This window comes from Stegastes partitus, unplaced genomic scaffold, assembly GCF_000690725.1.
Source record: "Stegastes partitus isolate 25-593 unplaced genomic scaffold, Stegastes_partitus-1.0.2 Scaffold252, whole genome shotgun sequence".
In the NCBI taxonomy this organism is placed as follows: Eukaryota; Metazoa; Chordata; class Actinopteri; family Pomacentridae; genus Stegastes; species Stegastes partitus.
In genome coordinates this window covers 304,333-329,697 of record NW_007577983.1, presented here as the reverse complement: position 1 = coordinate 329,697, position 25,365 = coordinate 304,333, and the positions used below count along the sequence as shown (strand labels likewise).

At 40.2% G+C, this 25,365-nt stretch overlaps 1 protein-coding gene across 1 annotated transcript; it reads right to left on the bottom strand.

Moving 5' to 3' along the window:
* Window positions 1–448: 448 nt before the first annotated feature.
* On the bottom strand, window positions 449–25,365 carry slc6a2 (solute carrier family 6 member 2). The gene is made up of 14 exons (XM_008281944.1): window positions 24,975–25,365; window positions 23,299–23,430; window positions 21,649–21,886; window positions 12,910–13,048; window positions 12,331–12,465; window positions 11,505–11,608; window positions 9,450–9,574; window positions 8,810–8,922; window positions 6,646–6,774; window positions 5,897–5,996; window positions 5,098–5,198; window positions 3,454–3,621; window positions 2,565–2,636; window positions 449–2,336 (listed from the first exon to the last, which is right to left on the bottom strand). Exons 1-14 carry the CDS (start codon window positions 25,264–25,266, stop codon window positions 2,313–2,315), a joined length of 1,872 nt encoding a protein of 623 aa, XP_008280166.1. The 5' UTR covers window positions 25,267–25,365; the 3' UTR covers window positions 449–2,312.

Here is a 25,365-nt window from a genome sequence, read left to right as displayed (position 1 = left end):
CTTCACCTTTAGTTGGCTAGGATAGACTCCAGCCCCCCACGAACCTAGTGAGGATTAGGCGGTGGCATTAGGCATCCATTATAGATAATGGATGGATGGATGATATTGTTTCAGGTAGACGATGGAAAAGTGGGTTTTCTGAAGGTTTGTGAAGATCTTCAAATATTTTGTCTACTAGTTGTTTTCTGTTTTTTTGTCCTTTATCTTTATTTGAATTGTAGATAGCAGTAGATTTTTTTCCCAGTCCTGCAGAGTTTTACTGTAATAATTCACTGTACAGTATATGGAACATAGTTTTCCTTTAGTTGATGAACATGGAAGTGAAACGTCCCAGTCATTTGGGATGAGAGTCCCTCAGTCAGCAGCAGTAGTTGGGTAAGTTTCTGTAGCTGCAGGTGAAGACGGATCAACGTCTGAAAGCCTGAATCAGAACACAACACACGTGGTCTTCAGGTGTGTGTAGAAGAAATTCTTTATTATCATAGTGTGAATACTTTAGACTTCTTCATAGATAGTTGTCACTCACGTTCAACAGGACATCGGTATTGTACACAGTATTTCTGTAAACATAGTCCAGGAAAGCCGGGGTGCATCTGTTCACATTCACATGTGACAAAGTGGCCCAGGGTTACACTGAAGAACATTTTTTATTTATTTTTTTCTAAATAGTTCATCTTAGCTATACATCAAACACCATGTTATGACTATGGACAGTTACGTTTAAAATACTTTACATTCACGTTTTGCTATAAACAATTTGATAAATACAAGATTAGATATAACAAAAGAATATATTTATATATTTTTTTTATATCTTCTTATATATTCCACATATATTTTGTTTTTTTCTTTGTGGCTTTATTCCTTTTCAGTAAGGGTTTTCTCTTATGATTCAAGGTTAAAAGTCAACTTCATTCCAATAAATAAGTTTTTTTTCTTTTTCTTAAAAAAAGAGAGAAACAGAAAAAGAGAATCATATCACTCCTAAAGGAACTTATTGGCACTTCTATGGTGATGAAAAAAGAGGAACACCATAAGTTATGCTTCAAAGGAAAATGCAAGAGTCGTCGTCATGCAGTTAATAGTTAACGTACAGTACAGTGAAAGAGGCATTTGGCAGTTGTCAGTTTTCCACGTACTGTACACCAACAGCATATCGTATGGTTGGCAACGAAATCTCAACACACACATTCGCACACACACACACACACACACACTCCTCTCTCTCATTGTGTCTTTAGGAGGAAAAGCCACAGATATTCCTTCGAAGCACTGAACAGACAAAAGTTTGGAAAGTAAAAGTCACACAACAATAATACAAAACTATCCGTAACAGTTCCGCCATTTGTTTTGGTGATATATTTATTTTTTTCCCCCCTTCTGGCACCTTCAGCGAGCAGCCAGGCACTGACCACCTTCATCTTTCTCTTTGATTTAGGCTCGTTTGTGAGTCTCGCTCTTTCAAATCATAAGAGTTCAACGAAGCCTGCCGCAGTTCTTTTAAAGCTCTGGAGAGATGCATGCATTATTCCCTTTTTTTTTTTTTTTTTGTAGCGCAGTGTGACACAGAATTAACATTATATCTCGCCTTTTTTTTTTTCTCTGCTAAGGAGCCTGACCTGGATGTGCTGCGGACCTCTTTGACTTTAATGCCAAAGGACTGGTTTGATTTTAGCGGGTTCCTGAGTCAACACAGTTTATTTTATTTCTTTGTGTGCGGACCGTAAGAAACGTGGCGTGTCTAGCTTGATAAGGCACTGACACAGATAAGCCGCTGTGCCAACAAAATGGCAAGAACAGAGATTTTTCTTCAAATAATAACTTGATAATAAGTAATCACAGAACTAAAAAAAACAAAAACAAGTTTAAAAATGTAAATATTTTGTACCCCTGTATAGTAACACACAGGGAAATGGGATTGTTTGGGTTCTAATTGTAGTTTCTATCCCTTAGAAGAGGTAATAGTTACATCACAATCTATAAAAAATCATAAGTTATGAACAATTTCAATATTATGTAAGAGCCACACTGATGTCCATGGGCAAAAAAAAAGCTGCAAATCTTTCCCATGGGGTGTCCCCTCCCGTATGAGCTGAAGCTGATGTGTGATTGTATGAACAGGCGTAACTCAGAATAGTCGAAGCCACTGTTGACAACAAAGGCCTTGGGTGGTAAATGCACAGGGAGACGAGGGAGGCTGTTGAAAGAGGTTGGAGCCCGTTGCTGTCCTTGTCTGTCCGGCCAACTGGTGGACCACAGGAACTCCAAACTCCAGAAGCGAGGATGGATGACGGGATTCTGCATGTCTGTGATTAGATGGCCAACCAGTGCCTGAGCTGGAAGACAACAGGTAGACTTAGCTGGTTTCATTTTAATTTTAAACCTGCTGACTCTCTTACATCTCTTCCTTTTATTAGCCAATATTTAAAAGAGCAACACCCAAAAGTAATATATGTTTTTTTTAATATATATATTTTTAAAATTAGTAGTCAGTGTAATTGTCAATTCATAGTGAGTACAGTTCACGTTCATGCTGTCAGAAAAGCACAGAATGCTGCTCTTACTTTGAACTGCCGTACATTTCCTTCAGCCACCAAATGATGCTCGTGTTCTGGAGTGATGCAGTAGGCTATCCTCTGCAAAAACAAGTCATTACAACAAGTCACACACAGGCAGAAAAAGCACATACATGCATTTCTGAAAAGTGGAATCAACCAAACTTTTTAACGCGTGCCTTCTAAAACAATTTTTTTACATCTGCATTTCCTCACAGAAGTCAAGCTGAGATGTCGGAGAGAACGCGATCAAATTTAACATTGCGAAAGGTTGTGAGGAATTCCTCTCGAGAACTTCACAAGTGTTTATCCTGGTTATCATGAGGAGGCTACAGGCAAAGATTAATGGACGGTGACATAAGTTTACAGGAGGAACTATGTTCTGAGAAGCTGAAAGAAACTCCGAGTATCGGGAGGTAATGCCGATGGAATGTGAGGTTTGTTACCGCAGAGTGAAGCTGACATTCGGATGAAAAATACACTCCCATGCATTGATGAGTACAACTCCTACTGCATCGGAGGATTGCTTTTAAGTTTTATTAGGAAAAAATAATGAGCAAAATGGACGATCACGCAACTTACCATGATTGCAGAGAGTGTTCATTTGCACCGTGTGACATCTGATTTAATTTCTACTGTTTTTACTATATTCCATATTCAATACAGACATATAATTTATCTTGGTCACAAAATCTAATACATACATATTTACCAGTGAGCATTATCTTATTCTAGATTTTATCTTTTTTACTTCTTATACATCCATCTACTTGTCATCACCGTTCGTTCTGCCCTCATTTGACTATTCAGATTTTACGATCGATTTTGGTTTATTGACAGAAAGATTTATAAAGTAGCTGTTTTCACCCCCGTGTGACAAACATGCTTTGGTACAGACCTCTTTGAATGTCCCCGGTAGACTGAAGAATTTATACAGGGCATAAATGGGAACAAACAGCATGGAGGACATGGCCACGCCCCAGCCCAGTAGGTTGGACCAGTTAGGGAAGACGTACTCATCGTACTTCAGGCCCGATGATGTCAAAGTACTGGCTATTACCACAAACTGTGAGAGAGAGAGAGAGAGAGAGAGAGAGAGAGAGAAGAAATAGAGGGTAAAAACAGAAAACGGACACGTCAGAGGGGTTGGATGTGTTTGTAGTGGTGAGGCTTGTAATATTTACAGACTCTATTAAGAAAAGAGCGAAACAAAGCAGTAGAGATCAGCCAGCAAAACATTTTCATAACAACTGGTGGCATATAATAAAGTTGCGAAACACAATTCTAAGATTATGAAATGGACTGGAGTGTGTTTGCACTGCAGTAAACTTCTGTCTTGTCTTACTACCATCTTCACTCTTTATCGTCTCTTAGAAGGTGCTATAAATCAACAGAGTTTACGGTGCTTTAAGAAAGATTTAGGTGTTTAAATTCCTATCTCTCCTGCATTAACATAATAGAGAGAAAGGTGCGGAGCTCAGATGACCCCTCTGATATAGTTTGATTGGGACGGCCGTAATAAGCAGCAGGTCTTGAAGAGGCCACGACCCCGAGGTTTGATCCCAACCTCCAGCACATCACTTGGAGCAAACCACACACCAGGTTTTTCAGATATCGTGTGAAAATATGGGATGTCTTTGAAAATAATTGATAGGGTGTGTTGTTATCTGTTATGCTCTCAATCACATTACTCATCTCCTTACTTGCATAATGGTGCATGATAAAAAAATAAAAAAGAAGAAACACTCACGCAACAGAGGGGACACATGTTCCCCATTAAGTTTTCAATTTTTGACAAGGATGTGTATTCTTCTGGACTATGAAAGCTTTTTTTATTTTGGTACCCAAATACATCAGCGTATACCTGTAAACAATAGTAAGTTATTTTTGGTGCTTTTTATCACAATGACAAAATTCTCGCTATAAGCTCGTCACGCACGGGGATGTGTAGACAGCCGTTTGTATTAAAGGAAGCACACGGCTGTCTACACCCTCCTCTGGATCACGGTAGACGCAGCCATGTGCTTCCTCTAATGCACGTGGAGTTGCACACCACTAAATTCACCTGCCAGCGAGGAACTTGCCAGGAGGCTCGCTGACATTCAACCTATCCTCCCTCATCCCGCCCTGCCTCTGGGTACGAGCCAGAACCATGGCTGCTGATGATTAGAAGTCTGTGGCGGTGGGCGACTGCTTTATTTTGTGCGCTATTCAACTTATTGCATTACTTTAACTCACTTAGCCTATTGATTCTAATAGGGCTGCGACTTACAGTCTGTTTCTGTGTTGAATTTTTACGACCGAGCTCCCCCAGCACCACAAGACTTAGACAAACATCTGCTGCGTGCTAGAATGAGCAATACCTTTCATACAGCTTGCAAACATTTAGGATGACTGTAATTGAAATACATCAACTGCTAAATTAGTTTAATTGCAGGTCCTTGCCAGCATGGTTCGTGGTTCGGTCTTGGCGTAGATGTTATCCCGGACCAGGAATGCCAGCCCTAAACAACAACAGCTTAATTCTATTTATTTTTCTCACCAGCAGAAACGCGGGGCTGACAAATTTCCAGCACAGCCTCCAGTAGAGACCTGGCTTAAAGCCCATCATTCGCTCAATATCTTCGCTGAAGCGGTCCACACCTGCAGGGAGCATGAAAAGTCAAACAGCAAAGGTTACCTTGGAGAGTACAGTTACACACGTTCGATGTTCTGTCAGTGTAGATACAACAAACTGTTTCTTTGCCGTCACACTGGGGACGCAACACACGGTCGGACTTGAGCTGACCTCTGGTTACACAATTCACCTGGCATGGAACCCCTCTTTCTTTTAACCCCTCTAGGGTTCTTCCATTCTTTTTTCCATTTTTTTAATTTAATTTTTTCCTGTGATTTCACCTTCCTGAAGCTCTACAGATGGTTTGACATGTTAGCCAAGCCTGATGTCATCTTGTGCGCAACCTTATGATTCACATCTTTGTTTCAATTCCTTCTCTTTGTCTCTTTCTTTCTTTCTTTTTTTTCTTTCTCATCTGGCTTATCTGTCTCACCTCGGTCCTGCATATTCAGAATTACAGAGATACAGTCAACAGGCTTTATCGTTGTCCATCTTTGTTATTTGTTGACTTCCTCCTTTTTTCACATTTGTCACTAATGATTCTTCTATAAATTTCCAGCCCACATTTTTCCCCCCTTTCTGTGAAATTACGGCGAAAGTGATGGAAAATAGGTGGATGTTTTGTCTTGCTGTCGTTTTGTAACGTCATAACAAACCAACCAGTGCTGGGAATATGCAGTGAGATAAGTTAAAAAGATCAAATAAACAGAGCATAATTTCTTACCATAAAACCATGACACTCCAATGGCCTCGATCAACACACCAAATAGTATAGAAGTTCCTGCTGCATACTTATCCAACAATGTCAGCACGTAGATTCCACCCTGCAGAGGTGGAAAGAAACAAAAAATGTTGATTGTATGAGTGTGTGTGTGCAGGATGTAATATCGAACATAAGTAGACCCTTAATATGATCGACTGCATATCCTCATGTTGCACTTTGAGGTTTTTGAAAGTCCAACGTGAGTCTCAATACAGACAAGGAAGACAATCTGTACGCTGTTGAGACAATAAATCCTCGATTTGCACCCTGAGTAGTACACTCTGTATTTCGTGCCAGGGAACGAGCATGTGAAAGGCATCATTCACTTTCCCGGTAATTTTACTGATTTGATTAAACGATGAAACCATGTGAATCGCGAGCACAATACCTTTCTGTCTCCGACGTCTGTGTATCTGTTATCAGTGAGCGATACCATGTGAATGAACAGGGCCTCCCGAGACATTTAATCCTCGGCTGCCTAGTTGCAGCTTCAAATAAATTTTAATTTCTTATCAGAATGTGATACAATGGCTCTTTTTGGAGATGCGATAACATCACGAGACTGAGAGTCACTTGCAGTTTAAATCTCACATTCATCATTTTCTTGGCAAGTTTATAAGTCGATTAATGTTTTTAAAATTGTGTTTACTCCCGCAAACAAACATAATAAAGGAAATAAGCATGCAAGGACTTCGACACTGGATACTGACATTCGTGATGCAGAGCAGGGCAACCAGGAAAGTTCCAAAGGCTGTGGCAAAGGTGAAAAGCTTTCTGTTTCTCTTGAGGATCTTGAAGTCGTCCGTCAGGCCTGTGATGACTGCTTCCATGCCGCCCATCTGAGGGACGCAAAACAGAGAGCGAGAGAGGTGACATTCAGAAATCGTGTTGTCACACCACATTTGTCAGTTTGAAGATTTCAATCACGCTAAAAGTGGTTTCGCTAAAGGAGAGATCCATTTAAACTCCCTTAGACCTTTAGAGAAACGTTAGAGAAAAAAAAAAGGTGTTGATAATAGTTACGAGTTCACATGTACAATGTCTCCTTAGATTGGCATGGGTAAGTGTAGCTTTTTAACAGTATTTGTGGCAGCATCCAACAAAACTTGAATTGAAAACCACACATCTGTTAACAGGTTAGCAGGTATTAATGTCAATGTGAAGAACTGGAGACTGAAGAACTGAAGACCCGACAGGTCCGGGAATGCATCTTTGACTTTACAGTAGCATGACAATAAAGCACAGGCATTAACAAGGACAAGATAGAATGAAACACGTATAGCTATAATATTACAGTATATGCAGTACTGTTTCCATAAAACATCCTTATCTGATCTACCAGACACATAACTGAAAAGATGTACTAATAACCCCGGGGCATTCGCTGATATTTTCTGAGTCGACTGAACTATCGTTTAGCACCTCGGGGGAATCACTGGGCAGATGTGTCGGGTATTCTTCTTTCATGTCACGTAAATTGTGGGAACGGGAACCGCGTGGCGTCTCACGGACAAACTGACAAAGTTGGACGTGTGATTAACATTTTGCTTAAAAAAAAAAAAAAAAAAAAAAGTGGAATAGATAACCCAGCCAAGAAAGGTTTTCTGACATGACTCATCACTATCTCCAGGTGATCTCACGGTGATCTGTGTATGCTCACACCTGTATGCAAAGGCGGTGCTGATTTCCTAAGCTTTGAGTCAAAATGAGGGGTGAGGTAGTCAGTGCCTTATGTAAGGTGAACTTTTGTCCATAGGCATTTTACCTGCACCTTTGCACAGGCTGAAGCATTATGCAAAGCTAAAGCCACCGTTTTATAAGCACTGTATGCACAGCAGTGTCATAGAGAGGCAAATACTAAAACTAATATGGGGAGGACAGTAATAAATCCTGGAATCAAAACACTGCTTCTATCTGTAATTTTTAAAGTTTATATTATTAGCTGTTGTGTGAATGAATAGCTGGGCCGACTATTTCTCACATCTAAAAAATACATCAGAGCTTCAAAGAGGCCTCTGGGTTCATCCACTTCTGCAATAGGGTGGACAAAATCTGCAAATGTGACCATTACGCTCATACTGATACTGTGGAGTTCAAAATATGAAATATAATACGTTTAACTGGGCTATACATTTTTAAAAAATAAAATAAAAAATGACACAAAACAAGACAGAGGTTCTTGTGAACGCAGCCTGCGGTGTACCAGAATGATTGAATGGCGAGCTGACTGATAAATGTAACGGCAAACGTAAATGTGCTCAGTTTGAGAAACAGCCGCAGAGACTGAGTCGGCTGCAGCTCCATCATCATCATGTTCTCGTGTTCTTGAGAGTGTCGGGCAAGCTGAGCTCAGAATGTTGCTATCAGTAGACATTTCTAATTGAAATTCTTCGCATTTTATACTGGAAGGAGCTTTCTGGCAATTACACCAAGTAGTCCATCATTATTGGTGTTGTGCCATATTATATAATTGTAACATGCTTGTAATAAACAATGATTTACAAATAATAACTTTTGAAACTCCTTTTCAAAGACGAGTCAGTGGGAAATTATAAAAATAATGTCATGAAACCTCACAGAAATCACTGCATAGTTGCCAAAAGTGTGAAATTTCAGATTTGGAAGACTTGGTTAAATGCATTTAGCATTCCTCCCTATTGATTACCATGGTAACCGCTACAGAGGTGGTGTTCACGCTTGCTAATTTTGTTTTCATATACACATAAAATGGATATATATGGATGGACATATTAAAAGGGTAAGGACCCCCAGATGTAGCAGAAATGTTCATTGCACCACCCCAACATATTTCCCTTTAGCCAAGAGGACACTGTTCTGTTCTGTAGAGCCGTTGGAGTGATTGTTGGTACTCACCGAGCTGTCAATGCCCAGAGTCAGCAACATGATGAAGAACACAATCGCCCAAAATGTTGAGCCAGGCAGGGTAGAAATAGCCTCAGGGTAGATGATGAACACCAAACCCGCCCCTGTATGTACAACAAACATTCTGTCTTTCATAAACAATGTATGTTTTGTGCAGCATGTATGAGTGGACATTATATCATACGAGCAAGAGCTAGGAAATAAATTAAAGCAGTGTACCCCAATCACCCACAACATTAAAACCCACTTAAAGATGATGAATGCACCCCGTCACACCACAAAAACTGCCCAGGAACGGCTCGAGGAACATGACCAAGAGCTCTTGGCTTCCAGATTGAATACTGACAGGATGCGCTAGAACAAGCCCAAAACATGGAGACCCCGCCCTGCAATCCACAGCATCCAAAGAATCCCCCATTAACGTCGCAGTGTCAGACACCACTGGACATCCCTGGACGATGCTCCAATGGATCAGAGCTGTTCTGGTGGTATGAGGCGGACCAACACGAACTACGGCACGTTGTTTTGATGTTGTGGCTGATTGGTGTACAGCTTTGGGCAAGTCGGTGACGGTGCAGAGGAGCAGTGTAACTAATATTTTAGTGTTTGTTTGTGCAATACCAGAACTTACCCTCTGTTGCTACATCCTCTATTCTCACCCCATGTTTGTAAGCCATGTATCCAAGTACAGAGAAGATGGCAAACCCTGAGAAGAAACTGGTCACGCAGTTCACAGTGCTGGTCAAGAGAGCATCCCTAGATTAGGAAAACACAAAATAACAGAAATTGGAGGTTTAAAAAAAACGCTGAATTACTTTGTGTTTTACATTTCAGTTATAGTTTGGTTTAGGATTCACTGTGTCGAAGCCAATCACGTAATAACTGGCCAATAACATAATGAAAGTCCTGAACTGAAAACATAATATCTTTTGGCCAATAGCGTAATAAGTTATTATGTTATTGACCAAAATTTATTACATTGTCGTAAAGGAATCCTTGTTTAAAGTGACAGAGATATCATCTTTTAACACTGTCGTTACAACCAGCATTGTTAAATCACTGCTAGTGCTGCTCTGCAATCCTCATCGGTCTAGTAAATGATTTCCCATTAAGTAAAGTTAAAATGAAGCCATGTGTTACTTGACATCTTTCAGGTGTTTTTAGGGAAAACACTGTGTTTTAGAGGGGAAATTTAGACCAATGAGGGTTGTTTATTGTCTTCTCCGGCTTGATGATTTCATTGATAATTTGTGATGTTCTGATTTCGCTCACCTGCTGCTGTCTGATAGAACCAACATGTTCAACTTGCCCTCGGCTGTCGGCTGGCTTTTAGAAATTTCTCAAAGACGAATTTGCTTCCATCTGACTATCCCTCTGACTTATCTTTTTGTTCTACGTGTGGGCTGGTAACGTTTTTTGTTTGTTCAGTCGTGCCTCTCCGCCTGGTCGTTCAAACACTCACACATTTGTTGGTGCTCATCAGAAGAGCACCTCTTCGTTTATGAGAGACGAACACATTCACTACAGACGATGTTTCATTCTAGTTTAGATATTGTTATGCAGTTATTTAAAGGCGTAGTTTAAAAAAAATAAAAAATCAATTTAATCTCATTTAGGACACATATAATAACAAGATGAATATGAATGAGTTTTCCCCCCCACAGTTCATTTATTAGTATTTCAGTTTGACATTAATCTATTTGAATGTCAGCATAAGAAAAGAAAAAAACAAGGAGGGGGAGGGGGTTAAAAGTTTTTGTTAGTTTTATCTGAAGCGTTATTGTTTTTTTTTTTCAGTAACTGCAATAACCTTGTTATTAGCCTGCCATTGAACTGGTGGGTTTTATGTTTTTCTTAGTCGTTGGGGTTGACACATTGATTCATTGCACTCCATCTTGTGCACATTTCCTCCGTGTCGGTATGCAAACAAAAGCCTGGTTTTAGTACTTGTTGTTTTTTTTTTTCTTTATATATATTTCAGGCGGCTGCCTTTCCTCTTGTTCCAATTTGCTCATTTGCCACTCAGGGCATAATTTAAAACCCACCTGCCAGCAGTTCATGCACTTTTTCTAAATGGGACATGAAAAAAGCGGACAGCAGAGGAGGCCCAGATTGGGGTTACAGAAGGTGGAGGAAAGGCAGCAGGAGAGTGGAGGTCCATAATGTTGGTAGCACATAGTGCAGCACTGATTTAGCTTGGACGCCTCTGTTATCTCACTTTACATTATGTGACACCTATTGGGAGATGATTACGTCGATAGAAACACTTTTTTCTTTAAGTTCAGCAGCCGTGAAGAGGAAGATCTGTTTTGGGTGTAACATGTTTACAATTATGATCGGGCAAACGGATGCTTTGCCAACAGTATCTACGCCCAGCAGCACTACTGCAAGTTATTAACGTGCACAAAGATTAGCCAAACTCACAACCTCATGTCTGCCTTTTTTTTTTTCTGACGGAGAGCAGCACTATTACAAACCAGTCAACATTCAGCCTTTGGCTATTATCTGACAACCCTCCCTGGTCTGTACTTTATCTGTCCTTTTTAACACCTGGCCAGTGGGGTAAGCTGGACAGATTAGCATCACCTCTGATCCGGTTACAGGCCGGGAAAGGCAGAGTGCTTAAAAACGGCAGGATGATGTGTTGCTGTGGGCTTGTTTCAGACTAGCAGTGCAAAACCCTTACCTGTAGCAGTTGTTGTCAAATTTGTTATAACTGGCAAATGCAATGAGCACACCAAATCCTGCACCCAGCGAGTAGAATATCTGGGTGGCAGCATCAATCCACACCTATGGCACAAATAACAGAGAAATCAGAAAACTTCTGAATTCCTAAAAATAAGAGATTCCAGGCTGAAACACCACACATGACTTGAATGCAAAAGAGAATTTTCATTTTTTAGTTAATTTTTTAAATTAATCTTTTTTTTTATTGCTCCATTCTTTCCCTGAAGTTGCGTTGCTTTCTTGAATAACACATTTTTATTTACCTGGACATGTTTTATGAGCTGGGAACGCCCTGCTTTGGTTTGCAAAACATGTCAGTTAGATTCATACAGAAAAAAAAACAAAACAAAAAAGTCCCTAAAATGTTTTGCAAAACATGAACTTTTTCTCAACTCTTAAACATGTACGTACGTAAGCTTGGCTAATGGAAGATTGTATCTAAAGTATGTGTGTATGGAATACATTCATATATATGTACTGTACATACATTCAGGATGGGAGGCACCAATGGAATCTAGCCTTTAACCTTCAGATCAGGAGATAACACACCCAGTGAAGTAACACAGAAAGGGAGCTCTATGAAACTACTTCGAAGCTGTCATACTTGTTATTTGTAGTTTGTAAGATTGAAGTAAAAGCTCAAGGAGTCCCATGGGTTAACACAAACCCAGAGGTCAGCAAATAACATGAATCTGAAGGTGTGTTCAGTCATGAAACTCAGAGTAACATTCTTTTCATAATAATCTCCAGTACCAATGAATGGATTGTGGCAAACTGTGTCTAACCTCTAGATTGTTGAGTCGCTTGAAGTCAATGTGGAGGTAGGCTTTAATTCCTTCCATGGACCCTGGTAGAGTTATGCCTCGGATCAGCAGCACAAAAAGGACCACATAGGGCATCGTGGCTGTAATGTACACCACCTGAATATACAGACAGAGCGAACAGGCAATAGGGAGAAAACACGTCATTTTGCTTTATTATTGGACCCTTTTTCGTAATTAAAAAAAAACCCCAGCATGTGCCCAACAGTGTATAGTAAGAAAAAAGACATATGTAGTAGGAATCCCTTCGATAACTTAAACAATGAGAAGACAACCTTAAAATGATGGCATTTGTTACAGCTTATTGCTCGAATGCAAGTCACTACATATATAATGTGGAATGTAAAGTGTGAAAGAGTGCGTGAGAAGTGAGTGTCGACTCCACTCCACTCCTCCCTTTTAACTTTTTTTTTACACTGAGCTACTTTACAAGATGTAAGCAAAGCATCCCCGTGGCAGATTCATAGCTTCAGATCTTTTACAGATAACACAGTGGGCATAAAATGATGAAGCCGTTGTTTGGTGGTCCACATCCGCCCGTACCTTTCCTGAAGACTTGACGCCTTTCCACAAGCTGAAGTAGAGGATGAAAACAACCACAACCAGGCACAAGGTCAACTCCCAGCGAGGCAAGCCCAGGTCCTGGATACCTTTACTTTCATGGAGATGCAGCACACCTCGTCTACATAAGGACAGACAGATGAATTAGCAGGGTATCTAGAAGGCATTCTTTACTTCTGATAAACTCTTTCTGAGCAAAACCACTTTGACACAGTGACTTAAGGGCATGTTATGTGTGGTTTTTTGGATACATCTAAACAGTTATAGGATAAACAGCCCCACCCAGCTTCTACAACAACTCACGTATGCGAATCTGATATGCGGGTGGGAGAAGAAACGTGAAAAAGAGACTCTCTTAGGACTGGACTTGGAGCGCTCCACCCTAAACCAATTTCCACGTTGTTACTGTTATGTCAAATCCGTTTATCGCTGAAATATATATTCGGTTAAACAACTTGAGGCACAAACATTTCAATGGTATTCAATGCAGTATTTTATCTAAAGTAAAGGGATGAGACTGGGTGAAAGCTGTGTGAAGTTGGATAAAACAGCCATCTATCAACAACACACAGATGCTCTGAAATGGTCAATATGGTGTCCTTTCGATATTGCCGGCCATTCTCGTCAAGCCAAAAACTTATGCTCAGACCAAGTTGAAAGAGTTAAGTGTTTTATTTTGACATAATGAAAGAAGGGAATACAAATGTGTCTTTTCCTTGTCCATCTAAATATTGTTTCCAGCTGCGCAAACTCATTCTTTGAAAGTCTGGTCGACAGCAGTGGTAACAACGTGCACAATTTCAGTTTACAGTTATGGAGAAGGAACAAAGTCCGTGTGACACTTTATATAAACTCAATGTGGTCACTTGCCTAAGTATCCAGAGACCAGAAAGTGCTGTTCGGACCAGCCCGACTAGTTATTATAACAGCTATGAACAATAATGAACAACAAATGAGCCTTCCAGCATCAAGCCCTCCTTGTATCTTGACCTCCGTCTTGACAATTCGACAGCCTTGCTATCCGACATGAAAGAAGGTTTTACATTTAGTGTCGGATTATCGAGTCGCGACTGTATATGAAGCTATTACCAGAAGAATAAAGAAGTAGACATTAGGGTAACCATTGTTCCAAAGTTACCAAGCAAAGCACATAAGAAGTCACCTACTACTCAATAGCATCAGTGTTTTAAGTCTGTCACTCACTTTTTAAGTTGAGGTTTTGTTTAGGAACAAATAAAAGTTTGGGGGGAACTTTTCTCTCTCCGGCATGTTGATATACCTAAGCAGACAAATTCTCCCAAATGGTTCCCATTCATACAGAACAAGATTTTTCATTTTGGCCTCACAATTTTGCATTTGTTAATTTGAGAAAGCTTTTTTTTTGGTGAAATTTCAAACAATAGCATGTGGCTTTAGGGGTAAACATTGTAACCCATTTGTTTAAATCAGTGTGAAATTAGTTATATGCAAGACGTTTTACTATCACAATGACTTTGCAAGTTTCTGGTACCAACAACCTGTGCAGTGACCAGTACTGAGGTGTTGGATAGATTAACCTACAAACTTCTGCTTTTTATATTCACTGAGTTCAAACAAATCCATCTCCATACACAATGTTGAGATGTGGGATGAAGCCTCTTTCTGTCTCGATCAAACAAACTCATTAACTTTGAATGAAACCAAACGGCACTACCAATGGGTCGAAGTTAAAACTGCATTCACACATGTAACTTTTTTGCGCATTTATGTTTCCACTTTACCTAAAGAACAACTAAAAGAAGGAAAATAACAGCCGTAAAAGTCAGCAGCTTTGTTTGGGAGGAGATCTTTAGTCTAGGTCAGGAACATCCCAGGAGCAAAAAACTGAAACAATACTCCTGCAGTTTGCCAAAACAAAAAAATCCCACAAAAGTCTGTGTTCCCAGGAAGCTCTCTGTGGTTAAAGTTTCACATGATGTTGCTTCATTCACAAGTGTTTCTGTATAGTTATTAAACTGTTACAGAGCTTATTAAAGTATCCAACCTCCCTTGGAAATGTCCTCCTTTTATTGCTTTTCAGCATAATAATGGTCACTTTAGTTTGGCTTTTTGGACAAGAATTTACAAGAAACTTTATAACTACCTGATAAAGACTAAAGAACACTCTAAACCACTCTGTGGATTGATTATTGAAAAGCAGACGTCAGGGAATGGATACAAGAAGGCTGTTTTTTAAACGAGAAATCAGTGACCATGCAAGAAAGAGACTAGGGAGGGAGGCCACCAAGACACCTATGACTCCTTTGAAAGAGTTACAAGCTTCAGCTGCTGACATTGGAGAGACTGTGAATAAAACTACTTTTGCCTGGTTCTTCAAAAGACAAAGCTTTATGGGAGGGGGCAAAGAGAAAGCCACTGTTGAAAAGATGTGGAACAGAGTTGCCTTCCAATGTGAGAGACTCCAACGTCAACTAGAAGAAGGTTCTTTGGCCTGATTAGATCAAAGCTGAACCTACTGGCCATCAGACAAGATGCTTTGTTTGGCGGACAGTAAACACTGTCATCACAAACACCCATCCCCACTGTGAAGCACAGTGGTGACACCAGTATAATGGTAGCAGGTCCTGGAAGGCATGTCAAGGCATAGGGAAATCCTGGAAGACAACTTGATATAGTCTGCAGAGATCTGCGACTTGTCATCCAGAAAGACGATGACCCGAAACACAGAGCCAAAGCTACACAGAAATGGTTTAAAGGCACCGAGGTGAATGCTCTGGAGTAGCTTAGTTAAAGCTGTAAAGCTGTGAAGCCGGACTTGAAAAGGGCTGTTCACTCATGATCCCTGTGCAAATCTGGAGCAGTTTACAATAAAATAACAGGGTATAATCGCAGATAATGGGTAAGGTTGTTCCAAGGCATAAATATTGTTTGTGAAGTTGCGTTGTAAAACTCTATGATTTAATCCTCAGTGAAACATGAAAACAACAACAAAGACTAACTAGCCGACTCTTGAAACTGTTAGATGTTGAAGCAGTGCTGGGAGACACTGGAAGGGCGTAGGATTGTATTTGGACATCCTAATCCTGCAGTAAAACGTTTAATAGCACTTTTTGTTAAATTTGCATTCATCCAAAGACTTTCCTAAAGACAGATTCAGTTTGGTCGGCATGTGATTTAATGGGCTGATAAACAGCTAAATTTGGATCTGATACTAAGGTTGGTTACATAACAGGAACAAGCAAACTAAAGTATGTTCTGACATCGACTCTGAAGGGACCGGAGGATCTGTGAAGCTCCTCTTCTGCATTTATTTATCTTGGGCTGATAAAAACAAAATCAAAGCGGTATGGTCTTTTGGGAGGCAGATAGTGGTGTGAAGACATCAGTTTATTTGAGGAGGAAAATTTGAGTCTGGGCTCTGACCTGAAGGCCTGCTGTTAGTGTTGTGTTATGTTGTAATGCCCCAAGGCCTCCTTGGTCTTCTGATGGCATCGATAATGCAGTTCCAGTAAATGCTCACTATAACATCAATCCAGGTCCCTTTGGCCCAGTTACTCAAAACACATTTAGTCTTATCATCGCTCAGCAAGCTGGTTGTACTGCGATCCTAACACTGTGTGTTGCTATTAGCTGATCTCTGTATATTTGACTTTGGCACACTATTGCATGCAAACTGGTCGTAATGTTGGTTACGAAATGGGAAACAGGGCATGGAAAAATAAATAAATAAAAATGACTGAAGAACTGAGTCTTAAAAACCCAGCTGAAGGGTTCTACTTCATTTCAATCTGATTTATTTAGTTAATTCCACATGATTCAGTCTTTTTGTTTTGTTTTTTTGAATAGTTATTTTTTTTAAAAAGTGTTCGAGTGAAAGTGAGATCAATCTCCTCATGTCTATGTAATTACATCATTTTGTTTAAATGAGGCCTATTTATCAAGTCTAGTGATCCTTGGCATGAAATCAGATGTGGTTGCTCCAGGTGAACTCTAAAGACAATGGCTGGGATAAGCTCATCTACTATACACACCAAACCTTTTCAGATCAGTAAAAATCACATCCACTGTTACTTCACACTGAAAGACTTGGTGTTGAATTACAATATAATACTCAGAACAGATTTCCTGTTTTCGTTCAGCACGCGTTATTTTTTTAAACGTGTCCACATTTTAGAATCCAGTGTGAACTGCTCGTGGTCCTGAACTGAAGCCACGTGCGCAAAAGAGCAATACCCAAGAAGTCACAGCACGTTGTCGTTAGCGAGTGAACACGGAGGCCACTAAAGCTGATTAACAGCAGAAGGCCGGGATGATGTGAGGAGATGATAACAAGCACGAGGATGAGGAAAAAGAAGGCCAAATTTTGTGCCACTGTGCTTTCAAACACAGACTGGTTACGATAGAACCCCGTTAGGTTTGCTCAGTCATTTTATTGACTGCAAAGTGTCAAATGACAATCTGTAACACCAAAGGGGTCAATAATAGTTATGAAGCTATCATTTGGAGAACTTTGAAGTAAGTTTGAACACAGTGTTTAGTTTATTTACTGTGTGTTCGTGTATAGATGAGGAACACAATGAAAAGTGACAAATATGCCCAACAGAACAATTTAAAAGAGTCAGTCTTGTATGCCAACATGGCCAAGAGGTCAAAAAAGATCAAATTACTGTGTAAATGCAAGATTTATGATCAGTTTACAGTTTGGTATTGTATCAGACCACATCCCATGATATGTGGTTATTATCTAATCTTACAATAAAGTAATAGAATAATTTTCTCACACAATGGCAGAATCTAGACATTATGTTGAAAATTTAGTTTCAGAAAGTTTTTGGAAATATGTAGAGAGAAGGACCCGCACTTCTTAGAGCTCTGTGAAAGCCACGGCTTCCTGATTTCTATGCCTGTGAGCGGTGAGACAGTAATCGTACAGTTTTGTTCTGTCGGGTTAACATACGCGATCCAGTGATTTGGGAGCTGAACATCAGGGAAGTTTCTTTGATCTCTTCACAAGCTACTAAATGAATGACAGAAAGATGCCCAGCAGATCTCTAAAGAAGCCTTGTCACATGATTTATTGCTCACTTCCAGTTTGTTCCTCTGAGCTACAGTGATTCTAACTGTATTCATCTTTCAGGGGTAGATATAGCAGCTTGATGTAAACTTTGACTTATAGGAGATAACGTTTTTGATCAGCTAGTCCATGACAATCCAAATTAACTATGTTCAATTTTGTAGGCTCATTGATATGTACCTGTGGTCCTCAGTAGACAGAGTGATAGAACAATACAAACAGCGGTATGATGGTGTAAATTTGGTTAAAACGTGTAATGTTTCTGTCTACTCCAATATTCCACCAACCATGATACCTTTACTTTTCACCCCAAAGAGGCTGATTTAATTTTTCTGTGATTGGCGCCAATATGAGCTTTAAAAAGAGAAGAGAAAATAATCATTTAAAATACACGTTTTTGCATTTATGGCCACTATTAGGACAATCATTTAGCAGGTATGATGGGGAAACCACTCCAATCGTGGTCCCAATTGGAAGAGATACATTATGTTGTTACTGGGTTGAAAGAAAAATCATGGGTTTTTCCAACTCATAGTGCTTCAAATGATTTCATAAAAAGTGGTACCATACCAACAGTTGCTTGTTTCAAATTTGTGTCCAGGTTTTGGCAAGACTCTCCACAACTAAATTTATCTCCAACAAAACATGTTCTTAGAACTTTCTCTGCTGAAGCCTTCAAACCTGATGACAGAAATTCACAGACTATATAAACCCAAACTGTATGACATCATCATCTTTTAGAAAATCCATCCATGTGGTTAACAACATGAGCATCAATACTTGGAATACTGGGAAACCCATTTTCGACTAATAATCAGGCATGAACTACTTTAAAACAGGGTTTCAGTGCTAACATCAGCACATCAGGTATTATTGCTGGCAACTTCAACACAATGTTTCTATGTGACTCTTTGCTAACAATAGTTATAATCTTATAATGAATTACAACATATTGTGATGAAGAAATCAAACACAAGTAGAAATATGTATGTCTGATGTATAGATAATTAACATGGATGAGATTCCTTATGGTACCACTTTTATAAAACTTGAAGCACTTTGAGTTGGAAAACCCATGATTTGTCTTTTAGCCCAGTAACAGTATTATATAAGTCTCACTATTGGAGTGGTTTCACCGATCACACCTGTTCAATGATTGTCCGAATATTGATCATAGATGCAAAAAAACATACTTTCAATATGTTGTTTTTCATAAAGTATACCATATTCTGCAGTTTTAAAGCTCCCATTGGTGCCAATTCTAGAAAAATAAACAAATTTAAAAAATCACCCTCTTGACACAAAAGATAAATGTTGTACAGTTGGTGGAATATCAGAACAGAACAAAAAACATGGACATATTTTGACCAAATTTACACCATCAAATGTATTATTCTGTGAAAGCAGGGTTGTACCATTGAAGACCACATGTGGACATCAATAAACGTACACAATTTAAGGACTGTAGTGACAATATTTCTCAAGCTATTGCTCCACAGATTGGCACAAAGCAAATGATGCAAAAATCCACTTGAGCCCACCTGTTTTTGGAATGTTTAACTCAAAACCTAATGTTACCTATGACTACAGATCTTACACAAATTTTACCGAATAACACACATATGTGCAGAAAAAGACAAATATTAGATGGTCAGGCGTGAACTATTTTTACAAACTTGTAGAATTGATGTGGAATGACTCACAGATGCAGCATCAACTTTATTGAGTGATAATACGTGTTCACCTCTTGTTGTGCTGCTTCTAGGTGGCCAGAAACATCAGTTCACACAGGTATACGGATACCTGAGTAACCTGACCTCATCTTTCTCTCATGCAGTATTTGCGTCTTCTTCAAATGTGAAGAAATTTTGCTGTTGAATTTGCTACACACTGTGCTCGTGTCGCAAGCTCGGTTCAGAAGGGTTTGCGGATGAAGAAGGGTGTACGAGGTGAAGCAAGAGAACTGTTGACTCAGTTGGCCTCCCTCACGCTGTGCCTTGGCATTGCTCCTGTGCTCAAAGCTAGCTGTAAGCAGGAGGATTTATTGTCCCCTACCGTGCCTAACCTCCATGCAAGATCTGTCTTCAAGTGTCCTATTGTTGTCAGTCTGTCTCTGCACATCTTCTGTTTTTTTTCCCCCCCCTGAGAATGAAGAATGATAATCCACTTGGAATACATATTTGGAGTTTTGGTTTTATGTCTGCTTTTTGAATGGTGTTGCATCACTTTTTTTTTGAAGGCTACAGTTTTCTTGTGAATACTGATCTCTGAATTTTAAATAAAAGTGTTTACTTATAATACATCAAGTCTGAGAGCTCCTAGACGTTAAAAGACGACCGGCGATGGTGTTTGATTGAACAGTTCAAGACGGTTGTGCTCATCAGAATGCAGGTGGAAGTTTAGCGAGCGCAGTCACTGGCCACCACGCACGCTCGATATATTCTGTGCGTCACGCTTAGCGTGTGTCCCTTGTATTGTCCAAGTCATTTCACAGACTTCCTCTGGGCTGCACAGTCAGTCTTCACAGAAGCTGGGGAAGAGCTGGCTGTCTTTGAAGTATAAACAGATGGAGCTTTTTCATGCACTTCAAAGAGAGCATTTGAACTTTTTATGTATACACCTTTTATAGTGCAAACATTTGTGACCGGACAATTTTAGAGTCCTCTGCTCATATTTCAGTGACTGGTTGCCTTCCTCACATGGACAATGGCTCCCTTGTCTCGTGGAGGTGTACAGTGTTATTCAGATAACACCCCCCCACCCCTCTAAAAAAAAAAAAGCATTTACCTCCACGTGACACTGTCAGTGAGTGGATCGGATACTGACTCAGCCAAACTGCATCGTTTAGAAGTGAAACAAAAACTTGTCCAAAACACAATCGACAGAACATCCAACCGTGCAGGCCAACGTTTCGCAATTATGACAAGACTGTGATCAAAATCTTGTTTACCTTGACTTTTTGTTTTATACCATGATCTCAGCATACATTCAGATGTCATGTTTTCATATCAGCATTACCGAAAAGTTGGTGGAACAACGGACATAACAGGCAGGTTGCTTCTTGTGTTTTGCTCGCTTGACTTTAAGTCCGATACCTAGATGAATTGTTGGTAAAGTTGAGTGTTCGAACATGTTAGTCCTCTTAAAACTTGACAAAGTTAGATCCTCTAATAGTTTTTGTCAAAAATACAGTCTTAATCATGCCGTGGTCTACATCGCCAGATACACTCGCCCCTGAAAGTCTCCCACAAAGAAATCCGTTTGAGAAATTTCATAAGATGCTGGTTGTCTCACATGTCCCGCCCCTCAACTATAAAGTCAGCTGTCAGCTTTATAAGTGGGAAAGATTAAGCCAACCATGTTGCACTGAAGCTGGCGAAACTGTGTCTGTGTACTGAGTACAGCCTGTGAAGGAAAACCTTATTTTGGTGCAAAGTCACTGAACTTTTTAGGCGTTTTTCATCAGATTTGACTGATGATTTTATACACGCACTTCTTTTGTCCCAGCCACCATTAAAATTGCAGTTATTCTGCAATCAAGGAGCTTGGTTTTGTTAGCCAGTGGTGTTCCCAAAATAACTGCAGAGTGTCGACACTTGTCCACAAGGACTGAGATGCACAGTAGTGACTGATAAATGAATTTCTCTGAATTCAAAAAATTCACTTACTCGTAGTACTCCGCTGCCGGCGTGATCTTGTACTTGGCGTAAGACGTGCCGTTGCCGAGGACGGATCCGTTGATGGCTTTGGGGTCGGTGCAGTTCGGGCTGTTCCATGGGTTGCCGCACTTGAGCCACGGCAGCTCGCTGGTCATGGAGGAGAACAGGTAGTAGAGGGACCAGGCGATGATGACGTTGTAGTAGAAGCCAACATACAGGGCTATGATGATCACAGTGTAGCCCACACCTGAAAGCAACACAGGGTTATTAGAGAGGAAGCAGAAAAGTGTCGTTTACGCTCACACTGTGCTGTTATATTCAGGTTGTTGCATGTTGTACAGTCAGATAAATAACTCAAACGAACACAGTGCTTTTTTTTTTCATTGTTGTTGAGCAATACAGTACAAATTCATTTAATACACACTTGTTTTAGTGGTACAAATGTGTTACCTTCAGGTTCCACAATGTGATCCCCCCCCCAAACAATATGGGAAAATTCACGTAACAATAAGGAAAAAAAAAAGGGCATTTCTGCCATTTTTCTGCCGTAAAATCAATAAATGGCACGAGCAATCACAAGCTTCGGTATAATTGTTCTTATCGTCCTTTCCTATCTGAGGCCACATGCACCTTGCGACATGTTTCTCGTCCCCTTCATCATCTTATCATCACCATGACATACTCTTATTTTTCCATCAGTGTTGCAGCGAAGGGGGGACATGTAAAAAAAAAAACTGCCATCTAGCCAACTTCTCAAAAGTTGAAATAGTGTTCCCACGCAAACACCCACATGGCATTAATGGCTACTTTCCATCATTCCATCATTCATCATCACCTTTTTTGTTTTTTGTTTTGTTTTGTTTGGTAATTCTGGCATGTGTTCTTTTGTCTCTACTGGAATGTGATGTCCTCGCATGAAACAGTGAGTCTCTTAAACTAATCACCCACTCATTCTTGTGCAGGAAAAAAAAAAACAGACCCACCTTAGAACTGAAGCCAACGAAAGCAGCGGCTGCTGTTGTTTCAGTAGCAAATGCAGGGGTGCTTATTGGTGTTTGAAAGTTAGATCTCCTCGACTCGTTAAGCCAAGTGAGAAGAGTTAGACGGGTTTCAAGGTTTACGGTTAATGTCATATTACAGGCAAAAAAAAATCCCGTTAATGCTCAGTTACTTGAGATAACTTGATGAATGATAGATTAGATTTTAGTCAACATAAATACATGACGGTCAGTTTGGTTTTTGAATAGGCTCATGATGTTTCTCTGTAGTAGATTATATAATTGATCAAGTTGGACTTTAGATTGTTTTTGTGACAGACTTAATTATTTGACTTGGAATTACAATAAACATGAACTTGACCTTTGCACAAACATAGACGGGGCATAAGGTTGTGAGTGCAATCGGAGAGATTACAAAAAAAATTACAGAGTTGAAAGAACCACTGTGACAGATTTTTGTTACAAGTGACACTTATGGACCTCTGAGGGGGAAAGGACAGGAACAAGGGGATGAAATTAAAGGGCAAAACACTGGAGAGAAGTCAAAAGACCACAGCGGAGCTGTAAGTAGCACAGTTTAAGAGGTCAGAGAAAGGCTGAAAGTAACATGGACATGCGTGGTAGTGTGTGCAGTTGTGTGTCTGGGTGTGTAACGGTTCACCTTTAAAGACAGGGCAGATTTTCCAAACCGTAGCTGCCCCTTCCCTGTTGTACTGGCCCAAGGCAAGTTCCATGTAGAACAGCGGCATCCCCGCAATGACCAAGAAAAGAATGTAGGGAATCAAAAAGGCACCTGGAAAAAGAGAGATAACCACACTTGTATGCTTTTTTTTTGCTAATTCCACATCAGTGTAACTCATTGCCTTCCTTGTGTAAACAATGTCGGATGGCGGCTTCATTTTGAAGTCAGTGCCAGATAAAACAAGATGCCCCCCCAAAAAAGAAAAGTCAAACAAAGAGCGGTAGGGGGGCTCTGACAGTCTTGGAAAAATAGCACGCCATAACGTACAAGTGCGAAGGCTCACAGCTATTTTCACACCGTGCCTCAGCAACACATCCACCAACACGGAAATGACCTCTCATAATTGTTCTTGACATTGTCCATCACAAATGACGCATTATCCGCAGTAATGAATACATTTTGCTGAGGGCCAGAATGATTGACGGGCCGGCGGTGGAGGTGACCACTGAGAACACTGAGCACAACATGTTGATTTTGGCCATGTGAATGGATTCGCAGACAAACAGAGGACAGGGCACACCTTCTAGTGAGCACTCTGTTGTCACGAGGGTTGAAGGTAACACAACATTGTGTTTAAAGCAATCCTTTGTTGGTTCAGCCACACACACTATATTTTTCTCTCACTACAGCGCAGCTTCAGTAGTTTCAAATAAGTAAATCTGAGCTCAGACGCTTGTTTTTAATGACAGTGAATGCATATTTTAAAGCACACATTAGAAGCAGAACAATTTATGGTACTTTTCACGTGGATGCGAAACTTTTCGTGCATCAGTGTGAAACGTTTCAGGCCAGTTTTAAAGCTACAGCGGCTTTACATGTGACCAGTATGACAGTAAACATTCTCAACGTTATGCAAGCGAAAAACTTTCTCGTTCATTGTCAAAGCTTTTGGTGACACATCATGTTCAATTTAGACTACATGCGCTCTCGTTTTGAAACATTAGAGAGAAAAAAACGCATAGGGTGAAGTGTTTTCTACAGTTTCAGTGGTGGTTATCTTGTATCCAGAACTGGCCAGTAAAACCAAGCCCCCACAATTCTATCTTTATATTTTCAAACACAGATTACCGGATGTTCAAACTTTACATTCAACTGCTTCCCATAAACCCACTTATCATTCTTCAGTTAGTTCTTGTCACTTCTCATGATTTGTCTGACAGTCTCAAATTATACAGCTCAGTTGTGCATGCTCTGCTAAAATGAGGTATTTCCGTCATCATGAAAACCAAATCCACGTCCCATTAGTGCACCTGGGACTATCAAAGGATATTACAGCAGCTGAGAGCAGAACAATAGCAGTTACATCTAAATAGAATCTATTTCAAGCATTGCTGTAGTATTTACTTTCTTAGCCAGTTTCACAGACTTTTGAATCATTTAAAGGTAAAATAAATAAATAAATACAACACTGACCACTAAATGCAACAAGTCATTTCACTATGGGTGTTTAGATCAATTTGCAGTACCTGTGCTGCTCATTCATTTTTTTGTATTTAGCGTTTAAGAGCAGAACCTTCAGCTCACTAAGTTTGGAAAGCTCACCAACATTTTCAAGCATCTGCATGAGAACATTATAAAACACGTAGTTTACTCACCTCCTCCATTTTTGTAGCACAAGTAAGGAAATCTCCAAACATTGGCCAGGTCCACCGCGAAGCCAATGACCGACAGGAGAAAGTCTATTTTCTTTCCCCAAGTTTCTCGTTCCTCGTCGGATCCGGGCGGACCTGCGCGGTGACCAGGGGTGGGAATGATGGTGGAACTGGTGTACTGGACGCCATTCTGGTCCTTCACCAGTATCAGTTCTACCTCTTTTTTCTCCACATTGCACTGTTTCAGCGGGGCCACCGACGAGAGCTTGTGTTCTGGCAAAACCTGGATATTCATTTTCTCTGCGGTGCGTACGAAGCCCACGCCGGCGCGGTGCTCTCACGGCCCCCTGCAGGTTCTGACGGAGCTGGTGGTCTGAGTCGGTGCGCTCGGATA